The sequence below is a fragment of the Mobula hypostoma genome, chromosome 15 (assembly GCF_963921235.1).
Source record: "Mobula hypostoma chromosome 15, sMobHyp1.1, whole genome shotgun sequence".
NCBI classification, from domain to species: Eukaryota; Metazoa; Chordata; class Chondrichthyes; order Myliobatiformes; family Myliobatidae; genus Mobula; species Mobula hypostoma.
The window spans coordinates 898,673-921,255 of NC_086111.1; the positions used below are offsets into that span (position 1 = coordinate 898,673).

Here is a 22,583-nt window from a genome sequence, read left to right on the forward strand (position 1 = left end):
TGGGCCTGCACAGCTTGCAATTGTTGAGGGAACAATGAATTCAAAATTGTATCAAGACATTTTACAGGAGAATGTCAAGGTAGCAGTCCGTCACCTGAAACTTAACAGAAGTTGGATGATGCAACAAGACAATGGTCCAAAAGACAAGAGTAAATCAACAAAGAAAATTTGTGCTTTGGAATGGCCAAGTCAAAGTCCTGACCTTAATCCTATAGAAATGTTGTAGAAGGACCTGAAGCAAGTAGCTCTTGCAAGGAAGCACACCAACATCCCAGAGTTGAAGCAGTTTTGTAAGGAGGAATGGTCTAAAATTCCTCCAAACCGATGCGCAGGTCTGATCAACTGGAAATGTGTGGTTGAAGTTATTGCTGTACAAGGGGGTCACACCAGTTACTGAAAGCAAAGGTTCACATACCTTTTCCAACAAATACATATGCTAATGGATCATTTTTCTTAATAAATAAATGAAAAAGTATAAAATTTTTTGTGTCATTTATTTCATTGGGTTCTCTTTATCTAGTTTTAGGACGCGTGGAGATCTGATCACATTTTACGTCATATTTATGCATAAACTTAGGGTTCACAAACTCTCTAGCACCACTGTACAATATATTCCCTCAGCAACTCGGACAATAAAATACTTTTTCATACAGAAGACCCCTGCAGCATGGGGGTAGAGATGAAAGGGGTGCATTCCTACAAAGCAATCACTATTATGATTTTCCACAACACAAAACCACATCTGTGCATGCATCAAGAAAAATAAAAAATAAAATTTGTATTTATTTGTTTTTGCTCATTGAGTCGACAAGAGCAATTTTTTATTATATATCTTAGATACTCTGTTAGTGATTTGTGAATTTGTAAGGGTAAATTCCATTACTCAAACTGCCGTAATGCATGTATTTAGTTTGTGCAGCTAAGAAACGCTGCGGAAAATCTATTTTAATATACGGCTCACTCTTAATTATTGAACAAACCCATGAGAAATGTTACCTTGGCTTGTTTTTAGCTTGCTTCAGACATTGCTGAAAACAATCCAACTCCTTCCAGATCTTTAGTATCTTCTCTTCCTCGGCAGGGAAGTTGATGGTTTCAGGCACAGGTTGAATCATTCTTTATATCTAATTTGAAAGAAAGAATCAATCTTCTGAATAGAGCCATTAAGGTAATTAGTTACAAATTCAGCAAATTAATAGATCAAAAAAGATCACGTGACTTAACCTGTAATAGAGGTCTGAAAATTTGGAGCCCACTTTGGCAAGTGACTGATTTGGGTGAATGAAGGACTGAAGCAGCTTAAGGACAGTGGCCAGACAAACAAACACCTGAAAATGTTTTATGGGGCTAGAGGGAAAACATTAACTTGGATGTGACATCCCAGTGACACAGCTGTGACATTTCCTACCGACCAAAAATCTAGAAATCTCTGTACCTGGATTTCATATTTGTTGATATGTGGGTATTTTTTTTTAAATTTTTTTTTGCTCAGCATAACGAAACTTTCAATTTCCAGATATACTTACATTTACATTTCTTCCCCTCACAGATATCAGGTATAAGAACACTTCCATCAAAATACAGACATCACCACAACATCCTATACAGAAGTCCTTATTAGTATAGCAGACAGGTTTACATCTATATTCTGCAGAAAAGGTTGCCATGTTTTATGACAACTATTTGTTTTTGAGTGTACCATACATGTCAAAAAGTCCAAAGGAATGTATTCCTTGATTAACTTACGCCAACCAAAAAGTCCAGGGGCCTTATCGGATATCCAACAAAGTAAAATGTTCTTCCTCGCACAAAAAGTCAGGATGTTAAGAAGTTTTTTCTGATGTGCCTTAATAATACGACTGCTGGGTAAGCCTAAGAGAAATGACACTGGGTCCAGTTCAAGCTCCGTCTTCAGAATCTTTTCCATTTCACTCAAAATATCACTCCAGTATGCATGAAGTTTGGGACAAGTCCAAAAACAGTGGGTGAAAGTTCCAGTATTTACTTATAATTTAGAACACGTTGGAGAAACCCCTGTCTTAAATTTCAAGAGACGATCTGAAGTCGGATGGGTTCTTGCAGAATTTTGAGTTGCAGTGCTTTAGTTCTATTACAAACTGAAATATTCTTTGCATTATCACAGATGTTTATCCCATGTTTCAGCTGTAATTTCTACTCCCAGCTTTTTCTCCCAGACCCTTCCCAGCTGCTCAGCCTCTCCATGAGAACATTCCCTCAGGATGCTGTGTAGAGACTTCACCCTTAGAATGAAACACCCTCTTTTCTATGTCAGAACTATAGAGATCAGTTAACAATGATGTTTTTTTTCTGTATATAATCTCTTAGCTGAAAGAAACAAAAAAGATCCTTGTTGGGCATGTTAAATTTCTGTACTATTTGACTAAAAGCATCATCGTTCCTTCATCAAACAGATCTCCTAGATGATTTATAATTTAAATTTTTAATATTTACTATTGATTTGTAATCCAGGGAGCGGGAATCGCAGAATCAAATATCGCTATGATTGTATGTTCTAGTATCAATTGTTTGGCGACAATAAAGTAAAGTAAAATACCCCTAGAAATCCAAAGTTTAAATCCAGAATCCATTATGACAGGCTGAAAATCTGGACTGCCGGTTATTGGAGTGAAGGGTGATATTTTCGCTCTGTTGCCCTCAATTTGTCGCACCGCCCTCCAAGCCCTGACTGTATTAATTGTTATTGGATTGCTCCAATATTCCTTAACTAGTTTCACCTTATTAAAGCAAATTAATAAGAGGGCATTTTGCTTGTGAAGCTTCAATGTCTAGCCAAATTGAGGAGGGGTTCCTGCAAACCCAGTCAACCACATAAGATAAAAAGGAACTTAATTGATACTTTTTGATGTCTGGAAAATCCAGATCCCCTAGACTACTGGGAAGCTGTAAGTTAAGACATTTTAATACAGGGTTTTTTTTTGTTCTAGATGAAAGAAACAAATCTGCCATTTTTTTTCAGTATTTGTTGGGTAAAAATGACTGGCATCATTTGTATTGGGTAGAGCAGACGAGGAAGAATGTTTATTTTGAGCAAGGATATTCGGCCAAGCCAAGAAATGGGAAGAGTGCTCCATCGCTCAAGATCCTGTTTGATTTTGTCAAATAATTGTGTCAAGTTAGCTTTGAACAATTGATCAAACGTATGTGTGATAAATATGCCTAAGTAAACAAAACCTGTCTGCAACCATTTAAAGGGGAAAACACCCTGAGTGTCAGATACCTGCTGCAGATTCCGCAGAGGCATAGCCTCTGATTTAGTAAAGTTGATTTTATAACCTGAAAAGGCACTAAATGAATTGATGCATTGTATAAGGGTTTGATAAGAAAATTAGAACATCATCCGAATACAATGTAATTTTATGTGACTTTAGTCCTACGTCTGGAGCAGATATCTTGGGGTCTTGCCGAATAGCCGCAGCCAATGGCTCGATCACCAGTGTGAAAGGTAGTGGTGATAAAGGACAGCCCTGCCGGCTGTGCCTCAGAATACTAAAATTATCCGACCTAGTCATAGTCACACTTTATTGATCCCAGGGGAAACTGATTTTCGTTACAGTTGCACCATAAATAATTAAATAGTAATAAAACCTTAAATAGTTAAATAGTAATATGTAAATTATGCCCGGAAATAAGTCCAGGACCAGCCTATTGGCTCAGGGTGTCTGACCCTCCAAGGGAGGAGTTGTAAAGTTTGATGGCCACAGGCAGGAATGACTTCCTATGACGCTCTGTGTTGCATCTCGGTGGAATGAGTCTCTGGCTGAATGTACTCCTGTGCCCAACCAGTACATTATGTAGTGGATGGGAGACATAATGCCATTATGAGAATCGCAGCCAAAGGGTCATTATAAAGAACCTTCACCCACTAATAAAATTATTGCCCAAACCAAATCGTTCTTAAGTTAAAAAAAGATATGGCCATTCCACACGATCAAAGGCCTTTTCCGCATCTAAGAAAACCACCAAGCCGTCCACTGCCTGTTACTGACATGCCTGAATCACATTAAGTAATCTTCTGATATTGTTAGATGATGCATAGCCTCTTACAAAACCCGTTTGATCCTCTTTTATGATAAAAGGTAACAGTTTCTAATCGCACGCTAAGGTTTTAGATAAGATTTTGAAGTCAACATTTAACAATGAAATAGGCCTGTAGGAGGGACCATCTTCAGGGCTCTTTCCTTTCTTTAGAATTAGGGAGATACTAGCTTCTCTCAATGATGGTGGGAGGAGACCACAATTAAATGCGTGATTGAACGTGTTTAGCATAGGCTCTGATAATAACCCTGTGAACTCTTTATAGAATTCACTAGTGAGTCCATCAGGACCAGGGGCCTTCCCACTTTGGAGCTGTCTCACAGCTTCCTGTATCTCATGTTTAGATAATGGAGCATTGAGGAGGGACTCTTGTTCAGAAGAAATGCCTAGGAGATCTAAATTCCTGAAAAAGGACTCCATCCTAGATAGTCCATCATTACATTGCTCAGATTGATACTGTTTAGAATAAAAATTCTTAAACACAACATTAATCATTTTAGAATTACTAGTGAGGGCTCCTGTCCCATCCCTAATTGAAGCAATAGTCTGAGAGGCATTTTTCTTTCTAGCTAAATAAGCCAAATACCTACCTGGTTTCTCACCATGTTCAAACAATCGTTGTTTAGCAAATGTCAATCTTCTTTTGGCTGCTTGTGTAAGTAAAGAGTTTAGTGTACAGCGTAGGGCTGTAATATTCTGTAACTTGGCTGCAGCAGGCTTATTAATATAATCCTTTTCAGCTGCTGCAAGCTTTGCTTCCACTAGGCGCTGCTGTTCCGCAGCTTGTCGCTTCTTACTAGCAGAGTAGGAGATAATTAATCCCCTTGCATCGATGGACTACTAGCTGATTTTGAATTAGTAGATAGGAAAGTTTTGAATTCGGAAGTAGTCTATAAATTTATTATCTTTTGGAATAAAAGGATTTAGCCTCCAAAATCTAGATCGTGCTGAATTATCTTTGGGCTTAATATTTAAAATACTGCTGCATGGTCAGAAATACCAATATTTCCAATTGTGCAGGATACAACTAAATCTAGGAGCGTTTTGGGGGTTAGAAAAAAGTCTATTCTGGTATAACACTTGTGTGGATTAGAAAAAAATGTGAAGTCTTTGTCTGAGGGATGTAACAACCTCCAGACATCCACAAATCCTAGTTCTCCACATAAGCCCATGATTTGTTTGGACTGTGAGGAGAGCAATGGGGGACCACTAGGCACTCCATCCATCAATGGGTCCATGAGACAATTAAAATCCCCACCTACAATATGTTTTGTATTGAAAAGCTTGTAAGTTTGGAAAAAGCATCTGTTAGGAATTTGAGAGGATGAGCTGGAGGGCAGTAAAAATTCAGAATACCATATTGCTCTCCATATATTGAAGCCTTAACAATCACAAATCCCAGTGGGTATCTTTACCAGTTGGGGTTCCAGCTGCAGTCATCAAGCTGGCGGACCAGTCACCACATTGAAAAATGTTCAGACAACAAATCAGGAAGTAAAAAGCACAATTGTTTTGCAACTCTTGCAGGCTGCCCCCAACACAATCCTTGTTGATTTGATTTGATGCAAATGACTCATTTCACTGTGTGTTTCAATGTACATGACAAATAGTTATTCTTCTCATTCATATCATAAAATTTCAAAATTCCAGAATGTTCAGAAAATCAAACCATAGAACCATAGAAACTACAGCACAGAAACAGGCCTTTTGGCCCTTCTTGGCTGTGCCGAACCATTTTCTCCCTAGTCCCACTGACCTGCACACGGACCATATCCCTTCATACACCTCCCATCCACGTATCTATCCAATTTATTCTTAAATGTTAAAAAAGAACCCACATTTACCACCTCATCTGGCAGCTCATTCCATATTCCCACCACTCTCTGTGTGAAGAAGCCCCCCCCTAATGTTCCCTTTAAACTTTTCCCCCCTCACCCTTAACCCATGTCCTCTGGTTTTTTTTCTCCCCTTGCCTCAGTGGAAAAAGCCTGCTTGCATTCACTCTATCTATACCCATCATAATTTTATATACCTCTATCAAATCTCCCCTCATTCTTCTACGCTCCAGGGAATAAAGTCCTAACCTATTCAACCTTTCTCTGTAACTGAGTTTCTCAAGTCCCGGCAACATCCTTGTAAACCTTCTCCGCACTCTTTCTTTTTTTTTATTTTATTTTTATTTGGATAAGGAGTTCACAATTATCATGTACTTTTTTCACACATATAACCTTTTCCATTTTTTTATATGTATAAAACTACAATTATTTATACATTCTTAAGTACACATTGAGATGATATAAAAGCAAAATAAACATTTAAATAGATAATTACGTACTGTGGTAAATCTAACCTATTAGGCTAAGTAATGAAATTAGTTGTTAAAAAAAATGGTAATAATAGTTTCCATACAACCCTTCTGGACCATTTCCACTGGTCCAAAATGTTGCATACAAGCCTATATACCAACCATTGTAGGTGTTTATATCCCAATTTGTTCGTGCTTGTTCCTGCCCGCAGACATAATTATCCAATCCCTATGTACTTATTTACTTAATTTTTTCATTTTTTTTAATCCCTTTCCCAAATCTTTCCCTTTACTTGTGTTAATTCTCTATTTTCCAAAAAAAAACAACAAACATTTAGACTAGGGGTGCTTACGTTAGCAATATTACTGTGTTGATGAGAAGAGCAATATAAATCATTAGGAGAGTCATCTAAAGTCTGCTCGCATTGGGGTTATATATTCAATCCATTTATTCCAGATTTGATAAAATGTTTCTTTTTGAGTTCTCAGGGAGTAGGTCAACTTTTCCATTTTAAATATTTCCAAGATAATTTCGTACCAATCTTCTAATGTAGGTGGTATTGGATTTAGCCATTTTCTAGTGATTGATTTCTTACTTGCCGCTAAGAGGGCCTGCAGCAACTTTATATCTTCCTTCTGTTCAAGGAACAATACATGCCCCAAATAGAGCGTCTCAAACTTCAGAGGTATCTGGGACCTAAGTACCTTAACTAATGTTCTATGAATACCTTCCCAAAATAGACTTAATTTAGGGCAATCCCAGAAAATATGAAAATGATTTGCCTCCTTGGAGCCGCACCTTCTCCAACACATCACATTTGTATCTTTATATTTTTCCTGATATGGGGTCTTGAAGTATCTTATAATGTTTTTCCAACAATGTTCTCTCCAAGTCAAAGAATTAGTCAAGGACCATTGAAAGCTGCAGATTTTCCCCCAAGCCTCCTCTGAAAGTACCAACTCTGCTTCTTTCTCCCACTTCTCTTTAATATACAGTGTATTTACATTTTTAGCATGGGAGAGTGCATTATATAGGCGAGAAACTGATTTACTAGGTATTGAACTGCAAGCCGAATTCAGAATCTTGAAAAATTCTAATTCTACTGTTGATAGGTCTGTATATCTACAACTCTGGTTATCTCTGCACTCTTTCAACCTTATTTATATCCTTCCTGTAATTTGGTGACCAAAACTGAACACAATGCTCTAGATTCGGCCTCACCAATGCCTTATACAACCTCATCATAACATTCCAGCTCTCATACTCAATACTTAGATTAATAAAGGCCAATGTACCAAAAGCTCTCTTTACAATCCTATCTACCTGTGACGCCACTTTTAGGGAATTTTGTATCTGTATTCCCAGATCCCATCTGTTCCACTGCACTCCTCAGTGCCTTACCATTAACCCTGTATGTTCTACCTTGGTTTGTCCTTCCAACATGCAATACCTCACACTTGTCTGTATTAAACTCCATCTGCCATTTTTTAGCCCATTTTTCCAGCTGGTCCAAGTCCCTCTGCAGGCTCTGAAAACTTTCCTCACTGTCTACTACACCTCCAATCTTTGTATCATCAGCAAATTTGTTGATCCAATTTACCACATTATCATCCAGATCATTGATATAGATGACAAATAACAATGGACCCAGCACTGATCCCTGTGGCACACCACTAGTCACAGGCCTCCACTCGGAGAAGCAATTCTCTATTACCACTCTTTGGCTTCTTCCATTGAGCCAATGTCTAATCCAATTTACCACCTCTCCATGTATACCTAGCGACTGAATTTTCCTAACTAACCTCTTATGCGGGACCTTGTCAAAGGCCTTACTGAAGTCCATGTGGACAATATCCACTGCCTTCCCTTCATCCACTTTCCTGGTAACCTCCTCGAAAAACTAAAATAGATTGGTCAAACATGACCTACCACGCACAAAGCCATGTTGACTCTCCCCAATAAGTCCCTGTCTATCCAAATGCTTGTAGATTCTGTCTCTTAGTACTCCCTCCAATGACTTACCTACTACCGACGTTAAACTTACTGGCCTATAATTTCCCGGATTACTTTTCGATCCTTTTTTAAACAACAGAACAACATGAGCCACTCTCCAATCCTCCGGCACCTCACCCGTAGACAGCGACATTTTAAATATTTCTGCCAGGGCCCCTGCAATTTCAACACTAGTTTCCTTCAAGGTCCAAGGGAACACCCTGTCAGGTCCCAGGGATTTATCCACTTTAATTTTCCTCAAGACAGCAAGGACCTCCTCCTTTTCGATCTGTACAGTTTCCATGATCTCACTACTTGTTTCCCTTAATTCCATAGACTTCATGCCAGTTTCCTTAGTAAATACAGACGCAAAAAACCTATTTAAGATCTCCCCCATTTCCTTTGGTTCCGCACATAGCCGACCACTCTGATCTTCAAGAGGACCAATTTTATCATTTTAAACATTGAAGAATATTAGAAAACTGATTTACATTTTTAATTAAATGAATGGAAGTGACAGAACTTGTCAATAATTTTTGTTTAAGAAGTGTAGCAAGGACAAGCCAGGGAACTACAGCCTGACATCAGCAGTGGGGAAATTACTGGAGGCAATTCTGATGGTCAGGCTCTACCAGCATTTGGATTGATGGAGTCTGATTAGGAGGAGTCAGTACGGCCATCTACAGAAAGACTCACGAGTCGTTCTTGCAGAAACATAGCTCCAGGACAACATCCATGCAACGTCAATCTATGGGTCTTGACACTCAGGGACTTGGGCTATATTTTTTTGTGTGACTGCATATTTTTCTGCTATCAAAACCATATGTGCTATGTGTGACTGCTGGTACTGTGTTTTGCACCTTGGCCCCAGGAGAATGCTGTTTCGTTTAGCTGTGTTCATGTGTTTATGACTGAAAGACAACTAAACTTGGCCTTAAATTTTAACTCGAACCTTTTAAAGATTTTTGGAGATGCACAGGTGAGAGCAAGGCAACTGTACTTCATAGCAAGGCCTCCAACAAGGTCCCAAATAGTAGGCTGTTCTAGGCTAGATCAAATGAAATCCAGTTAGATGCAAAGGCTCAGAGGTTGACGTTTGAAAGTTGTTTCTCAGTATGGAGGCTGGTGACTTCTGCAGGGGTCAGGGTTGGAAACCTTATGTTATTTACATAAATGTTTTGGATGCAAATACACAAGACGATCAGTAAACTTGCAGATGACATGAATTTAGGTGATGTTGACAGTGAAGAAGAATTATTGTAGATGACAAAGGATCATAATCAATTACTGAAGTGTGCTGAGGAGTGGCAAATAGATTTCAATACAAATAAGTATGAAGTAATGCATTTTGGGAACTCAAACCAGCATAAGACTAATACTATGGTAGGACGCTAGGAAGTGGAATGGAAGAGTGAGACATAGCAGTACAAGTACCCAGTTCAAGTGGCGTCACAGGTAGACAAGGTGGGTGAAAAGGAGTATTATATGCTGACAATTAGTCAAAGTATTAAGTAAAGGAGCTGGTCCATCACTTTGCAGTTATACAAGTTATTGGTGAGGATGCACTTGGAGTACTGTGTACAGTATTGGTCATCCTGTTATAAGAAAGATGTAGTTAAAATGGAAACAGATAGAGAATGCCAAAGATCCACAACTTGTAGGTGAAAATATTTCTTAATTTAGTGCCTAACGGTCCACTGCTTATTTAGAGATCACAATCCTTTTTTTAAAGATTTTGTAATGTTCCTAGGTAAGCCTTCCCTGTTAAATCATTTATGAATTTCCCAGGCTCTCCTAAAAATACATCATTTGCTTAAATATAGAGATTATGGATTCAAACTGCTTATTCTCAGTTCACTGATTAAACCAGCTCCAAAACATCTGGAATCATTCTGATCTAGATATTCTATTACATTCTACCTTTTGTAAGTACATCCTTCCTTCGGTATGGCAACCTGATCTGCAGACAAAATGGTAGATGTGATCTCAACAGGCTCCTACTTAATTTACTTAATTCATTCATTTTTCACAATCTGACCATTAATGGTGAAGTGAACAGTTATTGCCCTTTTCTAAATGCCTTTAAGAAAATGGTAGCAATCCTTCTTCTTCAAGTACCAAAGGTATCCCCAGTAAATCACTAAAGAATGGGTTCAAGGATTTAGATCTAACAAAGTTGATAGACCTTTACAAATCAGTAGACTTGTGTGTCTTGAAATGGAAACATACAAGTGATGATGTTCCAATGCACCTGAAGCATTACTACAGTGGATTCTAGTTAATTGGGACGCATTGGAACCTGGACATTTTGGTGGCTGCCCCAATTATCAAAGTTCTAAGGAAATAGATAAAAAGGTTAAAAAAAAACAAGCTACCTTTAAACTGAGTAAGAAATTATATACTTATCTGAAATACAGAACACATTAGAACATTAGGGGAATGGCCACAGGGGTGCTCTGCTCTAACTGCCTACTTCCATTTCTCCTGACAGTCACCCAGCTACTCACCTCCTACAACTACGGGGTGACTACTTCCCTGTAACTTTCTTTGATTATCTCCTCACTCTCCCGTACAAGCTGAAGGTCATCCAGCTGCTGCTCCAGATCCCTAACATGGTCTCCAAGGAGCTACAGCCGGAGGCACTTCGTGCATATGTAGTTCCCCAGGAAACAATGGGTCTTCCTGGACTCCAACATCCGGCGTGAAGAACACAAAACCACCATTTACTATTCCAGGTACAGTAAGGGAAAAACAAAAAGGAAATCTTAACAGAAGCCTCCCCAGAGCCAACTCCTCCTCTGAGCCAAAGCCTGTCGCTTCTACTCTCACCACTGGCCTACTCCTGACAATGGCAGCTCCGCCTGTCCCTCTTGTACGTTTATTTAGCTTGCAGTGCTCTGCTCACGCCACTGATGCATTGCTCTGCAATGTTGACTCTTTATTCATTTCCATTTATGCTGCCTGACCTGCTGAGTTCCTCCAGCATTTTGTGTGCGTTGCTTTGCACTTTCAGCAACTGCAGACTTTCTCATGTTTATGATCTATCTCTCCCCTGTACGGTTCCTCTTCATCCTCCGAGATTCTGCTAACAGTTGTTTTATCAGTGAATTTACGGACAGTGTTGGTGCTGTGGCAAGCCAGAAAATCACAGGTGTAGAGAGTAAGCACGCATACTGAAGGTGTGCCTGTGTTGAATGTCAGTGAGGAGATGTTATTTCGAATCCTCACTGACTGGTCTCCTAATGAGAAAGTCAAGGGACCACGACTGCATTGAAGATATCACTGAACATTTCCGCCAGTTGTTTCACACGGGATTTCAGAACGCTACCATCGGGGCCTGATGCCTTGGAAGGGTGCACCCTGTCAGCCTCCAAGACAAGTATGCCAGTGTGACCTGATACTTCAGGTGTGGCTTCACCAACTACAACATAACCTTCCAACTCCTGTACTTTCTGTCCTGACTAATGGAGGCCAGTGTGCCAAATGCCTCCATCACCACACCATATTCCTGTGATTCCATTTTCCAGAAACCATGTCCTCTTCGTTCCTTCTGTTCTGAAAACATATCTTGCTGCCTCAGTAAAGCAGCTAGCATTATCAAGGCTTCTCTCAGTCTGACCACCTCTCTCTTTCCACTCTGCCACAAGCAGGAAATGCAAAAACCATGAAGGCATGTACCACCAGTCTCAAAGACTGCAGAGGCCTCACAGTTATAATATTATTAAATGGGTCCCTCATATGATAAGGTGGACTCTTGACCTCACAAACTACCTTGTTCTGATCTTGTACTTTATTGTTTACCTGATCTGCACTTTCTCTGCAGCTGTTACATTGTATTCTGCATTTTGTTATTGATTTCTCTTGTTCTACCGCAGTGCAGTGTGTAATGATATGTGTGCATGAATGGCAGACAAGAGGAACATTTCATAGTATCTTAGCACATGCGACAACAATAAATCATTTCCAATAACTCTCTAGTGTAGAACACCACAGCACAGAAACAGGCACTTTGGCCATCTAATCGATGCCAAACCATTTGTCTGCTTGTCCCATTGATCTGCACCTGGACCGTAGCCCTCGTGCTCCACAATCTATCTGCATAAATTTCTCTGAAATGCTGAAATTGAACTCGTATCTACAACCTGCACTGGCAGCACCTTCCACACTCTCATGACCCTCTGTGTGAAGAAGTTTCCTACATATACCCCTTAAACATTTCACCTTACACCTTTAGACTCTCTGATTATCTAAAGGTATTGGGAGCTTAATGTCCAAGGATACATGCTGACGGGAGGGAGGGTGGGGGGGGTCGTTGCTCTGTTGGTGGGGGGGGATAAAGTCAGGTCATTAGGGGGAGGTGACATAGGATCAGAAGGTGTTGAATGATTGTGGGTGGAACGAGGGAACTGTAAGGGTGAATTCTCCCTTTTGGGAGTTACATAAAGGCTCCCAAACAGCAGTAAGTGTTTGACCTATAGATTGCAATGAGAGATGGAAGGTGCGTGACGGGGGGGCAATGGTGTGGCAGTCTGGGGGTCTTCAATATGCAGGTGGAGAGGGAAGGTCAGGTTGGTGTTGGGTTCCAGGACGGGGAATTTCTACAGTGCCCGAGAGATGGCTTTTTGGAGCATCTCATGTTTGAGCCCGCTGGAGGATTATCTTTTCTGGATTGGGTGTTGGGTGTTGTGTGTTGGGCCGGATTTGATTGGGGAGCTTGGGGTGGGGGAGCCTTTGGGGGGGGGGGGGAAGTGATCATAGTTGGATCGAATTCACTCTGAAATTTGAGAGGCAAAAGATGCTGTCAGATGTATCGGTGTTAAGTGGAGTGGAGGGAATTGCAGGGGCGTGGGAGAGGAGCTGGCCAGAATTGATCGGAAAAGAACCCTGGCGGGAATGGCGGCAGAGCAGCAATGTCTGGAGGCAATTCGAAGGGTGTGGGATATGTGCGTCCCGGGGGGGGGAGGAGGTAGACTAATGGTAGGGTCAAACAGCCATAGTGAGCAAGAGAAGTCAAAGCCAAAGAGAGGGCATATTATGGAGCAGAAATTGGTGGGAAGTTCGAGAACTAGGAGGCTTTTGAAAACCAACAGAAGGCAACTAAAAAAAATCATTACGTGGTCAAAATGGAATTTGAAAGTAAGATAAAGAGAATACCAAAGATTTCTTCAGATATAGAAAGTGTAAAAGAGAAGAGAGAGTCGATATTGGTCTTCGGGTACTTGGAGGTACATGATAGGCTGTAGTCAGCAAGGTTTCCTGAAGGGAAAATCTTGCTTGATAAACCTGTTGGAATTCTTTGAAGAAATAACAAGCAGTTATGGAGAATCAGTTAATGTTGTGTACTTGGATTTTCAGAAGGCCTTTGACAAGGCACAACAAATGAGGCTGCTTAACAAGCTACGAGCCCACGGTATTACAGGAAAGATTCTAGCATGGATAAAGCAGAGGTTGACCGGCAGAAGGCAAAGAGTGGGAATAAAGGGAGCCTTTACTGGCTGCCTGGCAGTGACCAGCGGTGTTCCACAGGGGTCTGTGTTGGGACCAACTCTTTTCACATTGCAAATCAATGATTTGGATGACAGAATTGATGGCTTTGTTGCAAAGTTTGCAGACGATATGAAGATGGGTGGAGGGTCAGGTCATTTTGAGAAAGTTAGGAGGCTACAGAAGAACTTAAGTTGAGAGAATGGGCAAATAAATGGCAGATAGAATACAATGTCGAGAAGTGTATGGTCATACTCTTTGGGAGATAAAATGAAAGAATTCATTATTTTCTGAAACGAGAGAAAATAATGAAAACTGAGGTGCAAAGGAATATGCAGGATTCCCTAAATGTTAATTTGTAGGTTGAGTCTGTGGTGAGGAAGGCAAATACAATCTTAGCATTCATTTCAAGAGGTCTAGAATATAAAAGCTATGGGGTAATGTTGAGAGTTTATAAAGCACTGGTGAAATGTCACATGGTATATTGTCAGCAGTTTTGAGCCCTTATCTCAAAAAGGATGTGCGACACTGCAGAGGGTTCAAAGGAGGTTCACAAAAATGATTCCAGGATTGAATGGCTTGTCATATGAAAAGCATTTCATGGCTCTGGACCCTTATTCGCTGGAATTCAGATAAATGAGGGGTGATCTTATTGAAAGCTATCAAATGGTGAAAAGGCTTGATAGAGTGGATATGGAGAGGACGTTTGCTATGATAGGAGAGTCTAAAACCAGAGACTGAGTCTCAATAGAGGGATGTCATTTTAAAATGAAGAAGAAGAGGAATTTCTTCAGTTGGAGAGTGGTGAATCTGTGGAATGCTTTGCCACTGGCATCTGTGAAGGCCAAGTCTTTATGTATATGTAAGGCAGAGGTTGATAGATTCTTGATTGGTCAGGGCACAAAGGGATCTGGGGAGAAGGCAAGAGATAGGAACTGAGAAGAAAATTGGATCAATCATGATGAAATGTTGGAGCAGACTCCTCATGGTCTAATTCTACTCCTTTGTCTTACTGTCTTAAAGCATGACTTTCAGTTGTAATTTCATCCAACCTCAATGGAAATAGCCTGCTTGCATTCACCCTATCCACATTACTCATAATTTGTTTACTCTTATGAAGTTGCCCCTCAATTTTCTACATTCTCAGGAATAAAGTGCTAGCTTCTTTTGCCTTCACCTGTAACTCAGGTTCTTCAGTCCTGGCAACATCCTTCTACAAACCCCATTTCCAGAAAAGTTGGGATATTTTCCAAAATGCAATAAAAACAAAAATCTGTGATATGTTAATTCATGTGAACCTTTATTTAACTGACAAAAGTACAAAGAAAAGATTTTCAATAGTTTTACTGACCAACTTAATTGTATTTTGTAAATATATACAAATTTAGAATTTGATAGCTGCAACACACTCAACAAAAGTTGGGACAGAGTTAAAATAAGATTGAAAAGTGCACAGAATATTCAAGTAACACCAGTTTAGAAGATTCCATATTAATCAGGCTAATTGGTAGCAGGTATCATGACTGGGTATAAAAGTAGCGTCCATCAAAGGCTCAGTCTTTGCAAGCAAGGATGGGTCGTGGCTCACCCCTTTGTGCCAAAGTTCATGAGAGACTTGTTAGTCAGTTCAAAAGGAACATTTCTCAATGCAAGATTGCAGAGAATTTAGGTCTTTCAACACCTACAGTACATAATATTGTGAAAAGATTCAGAGAATTCAGAGACATCTCAGTGCATAAAGGGCAAGGTCAGAAACCACTGCTGAATGCGCGTGATCTTCGAGCCCTCAGGCAGCATTGCCTAAGAAACCGTCATGCTACTGTGACAATTATAGCCACCTGGGCTCCGGAGTACTTCGGAAAACCATTGTCACTCAACACAGTCCGTTGCTGCATCCAGAAATGCAACTTGAAACTGTATTACGCAAGGAGGAAGCCATACATCAACTCTATGCAGAAACGCCGGTGAGTTCTCTGGGCCCGAGCTCATCTCAGATGGACCGAAAGACTGTGGAACCGTGTGCTATGGTAAGATGAGTCCACATTTCAGCTAGTTTTTGGAAAAAACGTGCATTGAGTTCTCCGTGCCAAAGATGAAAACGACCATCCAGATTGTTATCAGTGAAAGGTGCAAAAGCCAGCATCTGTGATGGTATGGGGGTGCATCAGTGCCCACGGCATGGGTGAGTTGCATGTATGTGAAGGTATCATTGACTCTGAGGCGCATATTAGGATTTAGAGAGACATATGTTGCCATCAAGGCGACGTCTCTTCCCGGGACGTCCATGCTTATTTCAGCAAGACAATGCCAGACCACATTCTGCATGGGCTACAACAGCGTGGCTTTGTAGACACAGACTGTGTGTGCTTGACTGGCCTGCTGCCAGTCCAGATCTATCTCCTATTGAAAATGTATGGCGCATCATGAAGAGCAGAATCAGACAACGGAGACCACAGACTGTTGAGCAGCTGAAGTCTTATATCAAGCAAGAATGGACAAAATTTTCAATTGCAAATCTACTATAATTAGTATCCTCAGTTCCAAAACGATTAAAAAGTGTTATTAAAAGGAAAGGTGATGTAATGCAATGGTAAACGTGCCTCTGTCCTAACTTTTGTTGAGTGTGTTGCAGCCATCAAGTTCTAAATTTGTGTACGTTTACAAAATACAGTTAAGTTGGTCAGTAAAACTATTGAAAATCTTTTCTTTGTACTTCTGTCAGTTAAGTAAAGGTTCCCGTGAATTAACATATCACAGACTTGTTTTTATTGCATTTTAGAAAATATCCCAACTTTTCTGGAAATGGGGTTTGTAATTTTTTTCCACTTAAGTCTTTCAACATTATTTACATCCTTGCGGTAGGTAGGTGACCAAAATTGCAGACAATACTCCAAATTGGGCATCAGCAACGTCTTCTCTAATTTCAACAGCTCCTGGACTGAATACATTAATTTAAGAAAACCAATGTGCTCTTATCTACCTGTGACGTCACTTTGAGGAATTATGGATCTGTATTTCCAGATCTCTCTGTTCCACTGCACTCCTTTGTCCCAGACCACTTACCATATAAGATGTCCCCTGGTTATCGTCCCAAAGTGCAACACCTCATATTTGTCTTTCTTAAATTCCATCTGCCATTTTTCAGCCAGTTTTTCCAGCTGGTCCGGATCCTGCTACAGGCTTTTCATGTTCCCTTTGTTGTCTTTGTTTAATCATTCACTGAGCTATTAATCTACAAAATAATTAACTTATTTGAAAAAGTGATCTATTACTCAATATGTTACTTTCTTTAACAAAATGCAATCATTGATGGAGAAGATCCTGACAGGCAGGATTTATGAACATTTGGAGAGACATAATATGATTAGGAATAGTCAGCATAGCTTTGTCAAAGGCAGGTCATGCCTTACAAGCCTGATTGAATTTATTGAGTTTGTGACTAAACACATTGATGAAGGTAGAGCAGTAGATGTAGTGTATATGGATTTCAGCCAGGCATTTGTCAAGGTACCTAATGCAAGGCTTATTGAGAAAGTAAGGAGGCATGGGATCCAAGGGGACCTCGCTTTGTGGATCCAGAACTAGCTTGCCCACAGAAGGCAGTGCGGTTGTAGGCGGGTCATATTCTGTTTCAGTCGCCAGTGGTGTGCCTCAGGGATCTGTTCTGGGACCTGTACTCTTTGTGATTTTTATAAATGACCTCGATGAGTAAGTGGAGGGATGGGTTAGTAAATTTGCTGATGACACAAAGGTGTTGTGGATAGTATGGAGGACTGTCAGAGGTTACAGCGGGCCATTGATAAGATGCAAAACTGGGCTGAGAAGTGGCAGATGAAGTTCAACCCAGATAAGTGTGAGGTAGTTCATTTTGGTAGGTCAGATATGATAGCAGAATATAGCATTAATGGTCAGACTCTTGGCAGTGGAGGATCAGAGGGATCTTGGGGTCCGAGTCCATAGAACGCTCAAAGCTGCTATGCAGGTTGACTCTGTGGTTAAGAAGGCATATGGTGCATTGGCCTTCATCAACCGTGGGATTGAGTTTAAGAGCCGAGAGGTAATGTTGCAGTTATATAGGACCCTGGTCAGACCCCACTTGGAATACTGTGCTCAGTTCTGATCACCTCACTACAGGAAGGACGTGGAAACCATAGAAAGGGTGCAGAGGAGATTTACAAATATGTTGTCTGGATTGAGAGCATGCCTTATTGAGTCAACTTGGGCTTTTCTCCTTGAACCGATGGAGGATGAGAGGTGACCTGATAGAGGTGTACAAGATAATGAGAGGCATTGATCGTGTGGATAGTCAGAGGCTTTTTCCCAGGGCTGAAACGGCTAGCAAGAGAGGGCACAGTTTTAGGGTGCTTGGAAGTAGGTACAGAGGAGATGTCAGGGATAAGTTTTTTTAACCAGAGAGTGATGAGTGCATGCAATTTGGCTGCCAGCAACGGTGGTGGAGGCGGAAACGATAGGGTCTTTTAAGAGACTCCTGGATAGGTACGTGGAGCTTAGAAAAATAGAGAGCTATGGGTAAGCCTAGGTAGTTCTAAGGTAGGGACATGTTCGGCACAGACTTGTGGGCGAAGGGCCTGTATATTGTGCTGTAGGTTTTCTGTGTTTCTATTATCAATACTATTGCAGTACTATAAAATTGTATTTGTTCCTAATTGTTATCAACGAAGGAAGACCATGTGCTGCAACGGTCTTTTGACTGTAAATGAACAAAATCAGCGCAGGCACCTAGTGTAGATAATGGACTGTTTTCAAACAATGCCTTCAACAATTGCATCCTCCAACTCTTCATTCTAATTGTAACATTCAAAGTGATTGTTGATATCTTCAAATTCTTTGTAGATCCGAAAATGAAGTAGTCAAGTTGTTTCATTCTCTCGCCTGGCTGTTTCTGGCATCGCCAAGTCAGGATGCTTTAAAATGCAGTGAGTAAAACACTGAATTGTTTTACTGCTCATTTCTGCCAACCATCAGTGACAAAAATTGCTGCTTTTGACACAAAAACACACAAATGATGTTATTTAAAAATAGTTTGCTTTGAGCACAGGGTATTGTCTAACAGCCACACAAGTGCACATGTTTAACGCTAGTTAGGAACTGTTCAGAAACAGTCTCCTGTCCCAAATAAACATCAGTGTCCCAAATAAATGAAGAAAATCGCTGCTATTTTCTCAATTAGTTTTTGTTCTTTTAGAATTGTCCCAAATAAGTGGCTGCCTTGATTAACCTGTCGCCCAATTAAGCAGAATACATTGTATTTCAGGGTGGTAGAGGTCAAGTTTGGAATTTGCAGTCAGAATAGCTAAAAAGAGTAACTGCAGGAAGACATTATAGACATTATTGTATTCAAATCCTCTTGCAATATAGGTCAACATACAGTTTGCCTTCCTAATTGCTTGCGGTACCTGCAAGGGTGGGGGAGAAAAGAAAAATCGAGTATCTCATTTTGAGCTGTTTAATATAAAACTTACCATCAGTGACATCTGAAAACCAAAATGCATCATCTTTACTGTAAAGTTTCAAGGAACATTAAGAAGAACCTACAGTTGTGGCTAGGCATAGCTCAAAATACCATCTATAAATTTGCTGATGAGACAACCATTGTAGAATCTCAGGTGGTGACGAGAGGGCATACAGGAGTGAGATTTGCCAACTAGTGGAATGGTGCCTCAGCAACAACCTGGCACTCAACGTCAGTAAGATGAAAGAGCTGATTGTGGACTTCAGGAAGGGTAAGACGAAGGAACACATACCAATCCTCATAGAGGGATCAGAAGTGGAGAGAGTGAGCAGCTTCAAGTTCAGGCATTCAGGAATCCAGGTGTGAACTCCGGAAAGCCATTAAGGGCGCCAATAGGCAATATTGAGCCAAGTTGGAAGCCCAAGCTAACCAGAGGGATGCCGGTAGACTTTGGCAGAGTCTAAATGAGATCATTGGGCACAAAGAAAAGGCTGGGAATATCAATAACTGTGGCTCTTCTCTTCCTGACGAACTTAACGTATTCTACACAAGATTCGAACAGAAGAGGAGCGTCCCGCTCCCTCCGGATGAACCGGACCTGGTGGCATCAAGATTCATCGTCTCCGAGGAGGATGTTAGAAGGGCCTTCCTGAAGATAAATCCAAGGAAGGTGACGGGACCAGATGGTGTCCCAGGACGGGTTCTCCGGGCCTGTGCAAGTGAGCTAGCTGGAGCATTTGCTGACATCTTCAACTGCTCCTTGCTTCAGTCTAAGATCCCCTCCTGTTTTAAGAAGGCAATAATCCCAGTGCCGAAGAAGAGCAAGGTGACATGCCTGAATGACTATCGACCTGTGGCTCTAACATCAATTGCTAGGAAGTGCTTCGAGAGATTGGTTTTGGCACACATCAACCACAGCCTACCGGTCAACCTCGACGCTTTGCAATTCGCCTACTGGAGCAACAGGTCAACGGCAGATGCCATCTCTCTGGCCCTACATTCCTCCTTAGAACACCTGGAGAACAAAGACACATACGTAAGGCTCCTTTTCATTGACTACAGCTCTGCCTTTAATACCATGGTTCCAAATAAACTGATTCCTAAGCTCCGGAACCTGGGCCTTAGCACTCAGATCTGCAGCTGGATCTTCAACTTCCTCACAGGCAGGACCCAGGCTGTAAAAATAGGGGACCAGCTCTCCTCTACAATCACTCTAAGCACCGGTGCCCCACAAGGCTGTGTACTCAGCCCCCTGCTGTACTCACTGTACACCCATGATTGTGCAGCCAAGTTTCCATCGAACTCAATATATAAGTTTGCTGATGATGCAACAATTGTAGGCCTTATCCCAGGTAATGATGAGTTTGAGTACAGAGAGGAAATTAAGGACCTGGTGGCATGGTGTGTAGACAATAACCTATCCCTCAACGTCAGCAAGACGAAAGAATTGGTTGTTGACTTCAGAAGGAGTAGCGGACCGCACGACCCAATTTACATCGGTGGTGCGCAAGTGGAACAGGTCAAAAGCTTTAAGTTCCTCGGGGTCAATATCACAAATGACCTGATTTGGTCCAACCAAGCAGAATTCACTGCCAAGAAGGCCCACCAGCGCCTTTACTTCCTGAGAAAGCTAAAGAAATTTGGCTTGTCCCCTAAAACCCTCACTAATTTTTATAGATGCACCGTAGAAAGCACTCTTCTAGGGTGCATCACAACCTAGTAAGGAAGCTGTCCTGTCGAAGACCGGAAGATGCTACAGAAGATCATGAACACAGCCCAGCACATCACACAAACCAATCTTCCGTCCTTGGACTCACTTTACAACGCACGCTGTCGGAGCAGTGCTGCCAGGATAATCAAGGACACGACCTACCCAGCCAACACACTTTTCGTCCCTCTTCCCTCCAGGAGAAGGTTCAGGAGCTTGAAGACTCGTACGGCCAGATTTGGGAACAGCTTCTTTCCAACTGTGATAAGAATGCTGAACGGACCCTGACCTGGATCTGGGCCATACCCTCCAAATATCCAGACCTGCCTCTCGGTTTTTTTGCACTACCTTACTTTCCCTTTTCTATTTATGATTTATAATCTAAATTTTTAATATTTACTATCGATTTGTAATCAAGGGAGTGAGAAGCGCAGAATCAAATATCGCTGTGATGATTGTACACTCTAGTATCAATTGCTTGGCAACAATAAAGTAAAGTTCCTGGGTGTCAAGATCTCTGAGGATCTAACCTGGTCCCAACATATTAATGTAGTCATAAAGAAGGCAAGACAGCGGCTATACTTCATTAGGAGTTTGAAGAGATTTGGCATGTCAATAAATACACTCAAAAGCTTCTATAGTTGTACAGTGGAGAGCATTCTGACAGGCTACATCACTGCCTGGTATGGGGGGGGGGGGGAGAACTACTGCACAGGACTGAAAGAAGCTGCAGAGGGTTGTAAATCTAGTCAGTTCCATCTTGGGTACTAGCCTACAAAGTACCCAGGACATCTTCAGGGAGCGGTGTCTCAGAAAGGCTGCATCTGTTATTAAGGACCCTTCAGCACCGAGGCCAAGCCCTTTTCTCACTGTTACCATCAGGTAGGAGGTACAGAAGCCTGAAGACACACACTCAGCGATTCAGGAACAGCTTCTTCCCCTCTGCCATCCGATTCCTAAATGGACGTTGAATCCTTGGACACTACATCACTTCTTTTAATATACAGTATTTCTGTTTTTTTAATCCATTCAATGCTCGTATTCTGGAATTGATTTACTTGTTTATTTTTTTTATTTTATTAATTTTTTTCTCCCTTCTAGATTATGTATTGCATTGAACTGCTGCTGCTAAGCTCACAAATTTCACTCACATGCCGGTGATAATAAAGCTGATTCTGATTCCGTATGACTCAAAGATTCATTTTGCTTTTCTTTGTTATACATAGAGTACTGACTGTAGAACAACAGGAATGATGACATTCTTATAGAAGGCAACAACACCCAAAGATGCATCACAGACAAGAAAAAAAGCATTGATTTTAGAATTATTATTGTTACAAAAGAGTAGTTGAAGAGGTGGGTTTTGAGGAAATGAAGGAAGCTCAAGCAGTATGCCACTAAAGATATGATTGCCATTTGTGGCCAGTTGTCTCTTGACTCAAAGATCACCTATTTCCTCATCTTCATCACCCATCCCTCCGTGACATCATGCTTCCCTTCAGTGACATTTAGAAACAATGTCAATTTCCATAAATTCCAATCT

General features: G+C 41.0%; 1 protein-coding gene across 2 annotated transcripts in view; it reads right to left on the reverse strand.

Moving 5' to 3' along the window:
• iars1 (isoleucyl-tRNA synthetase 1) overlaps positions 1–22,583 on the reverse strand; it is a 209,038-nt gene that overhangs the window by 177,670 nt on the left and 8,785 nt on the right. For both annotated transcript variants that reach the window (XM_063067569.1, XM_063067568.1), the window contains one exon: positions 997–1,124. In XM_063067569.1, the coding sequence (XP_062923639.1) occupies positions 997–1,115 (119 nt within the window). In that variant the 5' untranslated portion in view covers positions 1,116–1,124. The remainder of the gene's footprint in view (positions 1–996; positions 1,125–22,583) is intronic.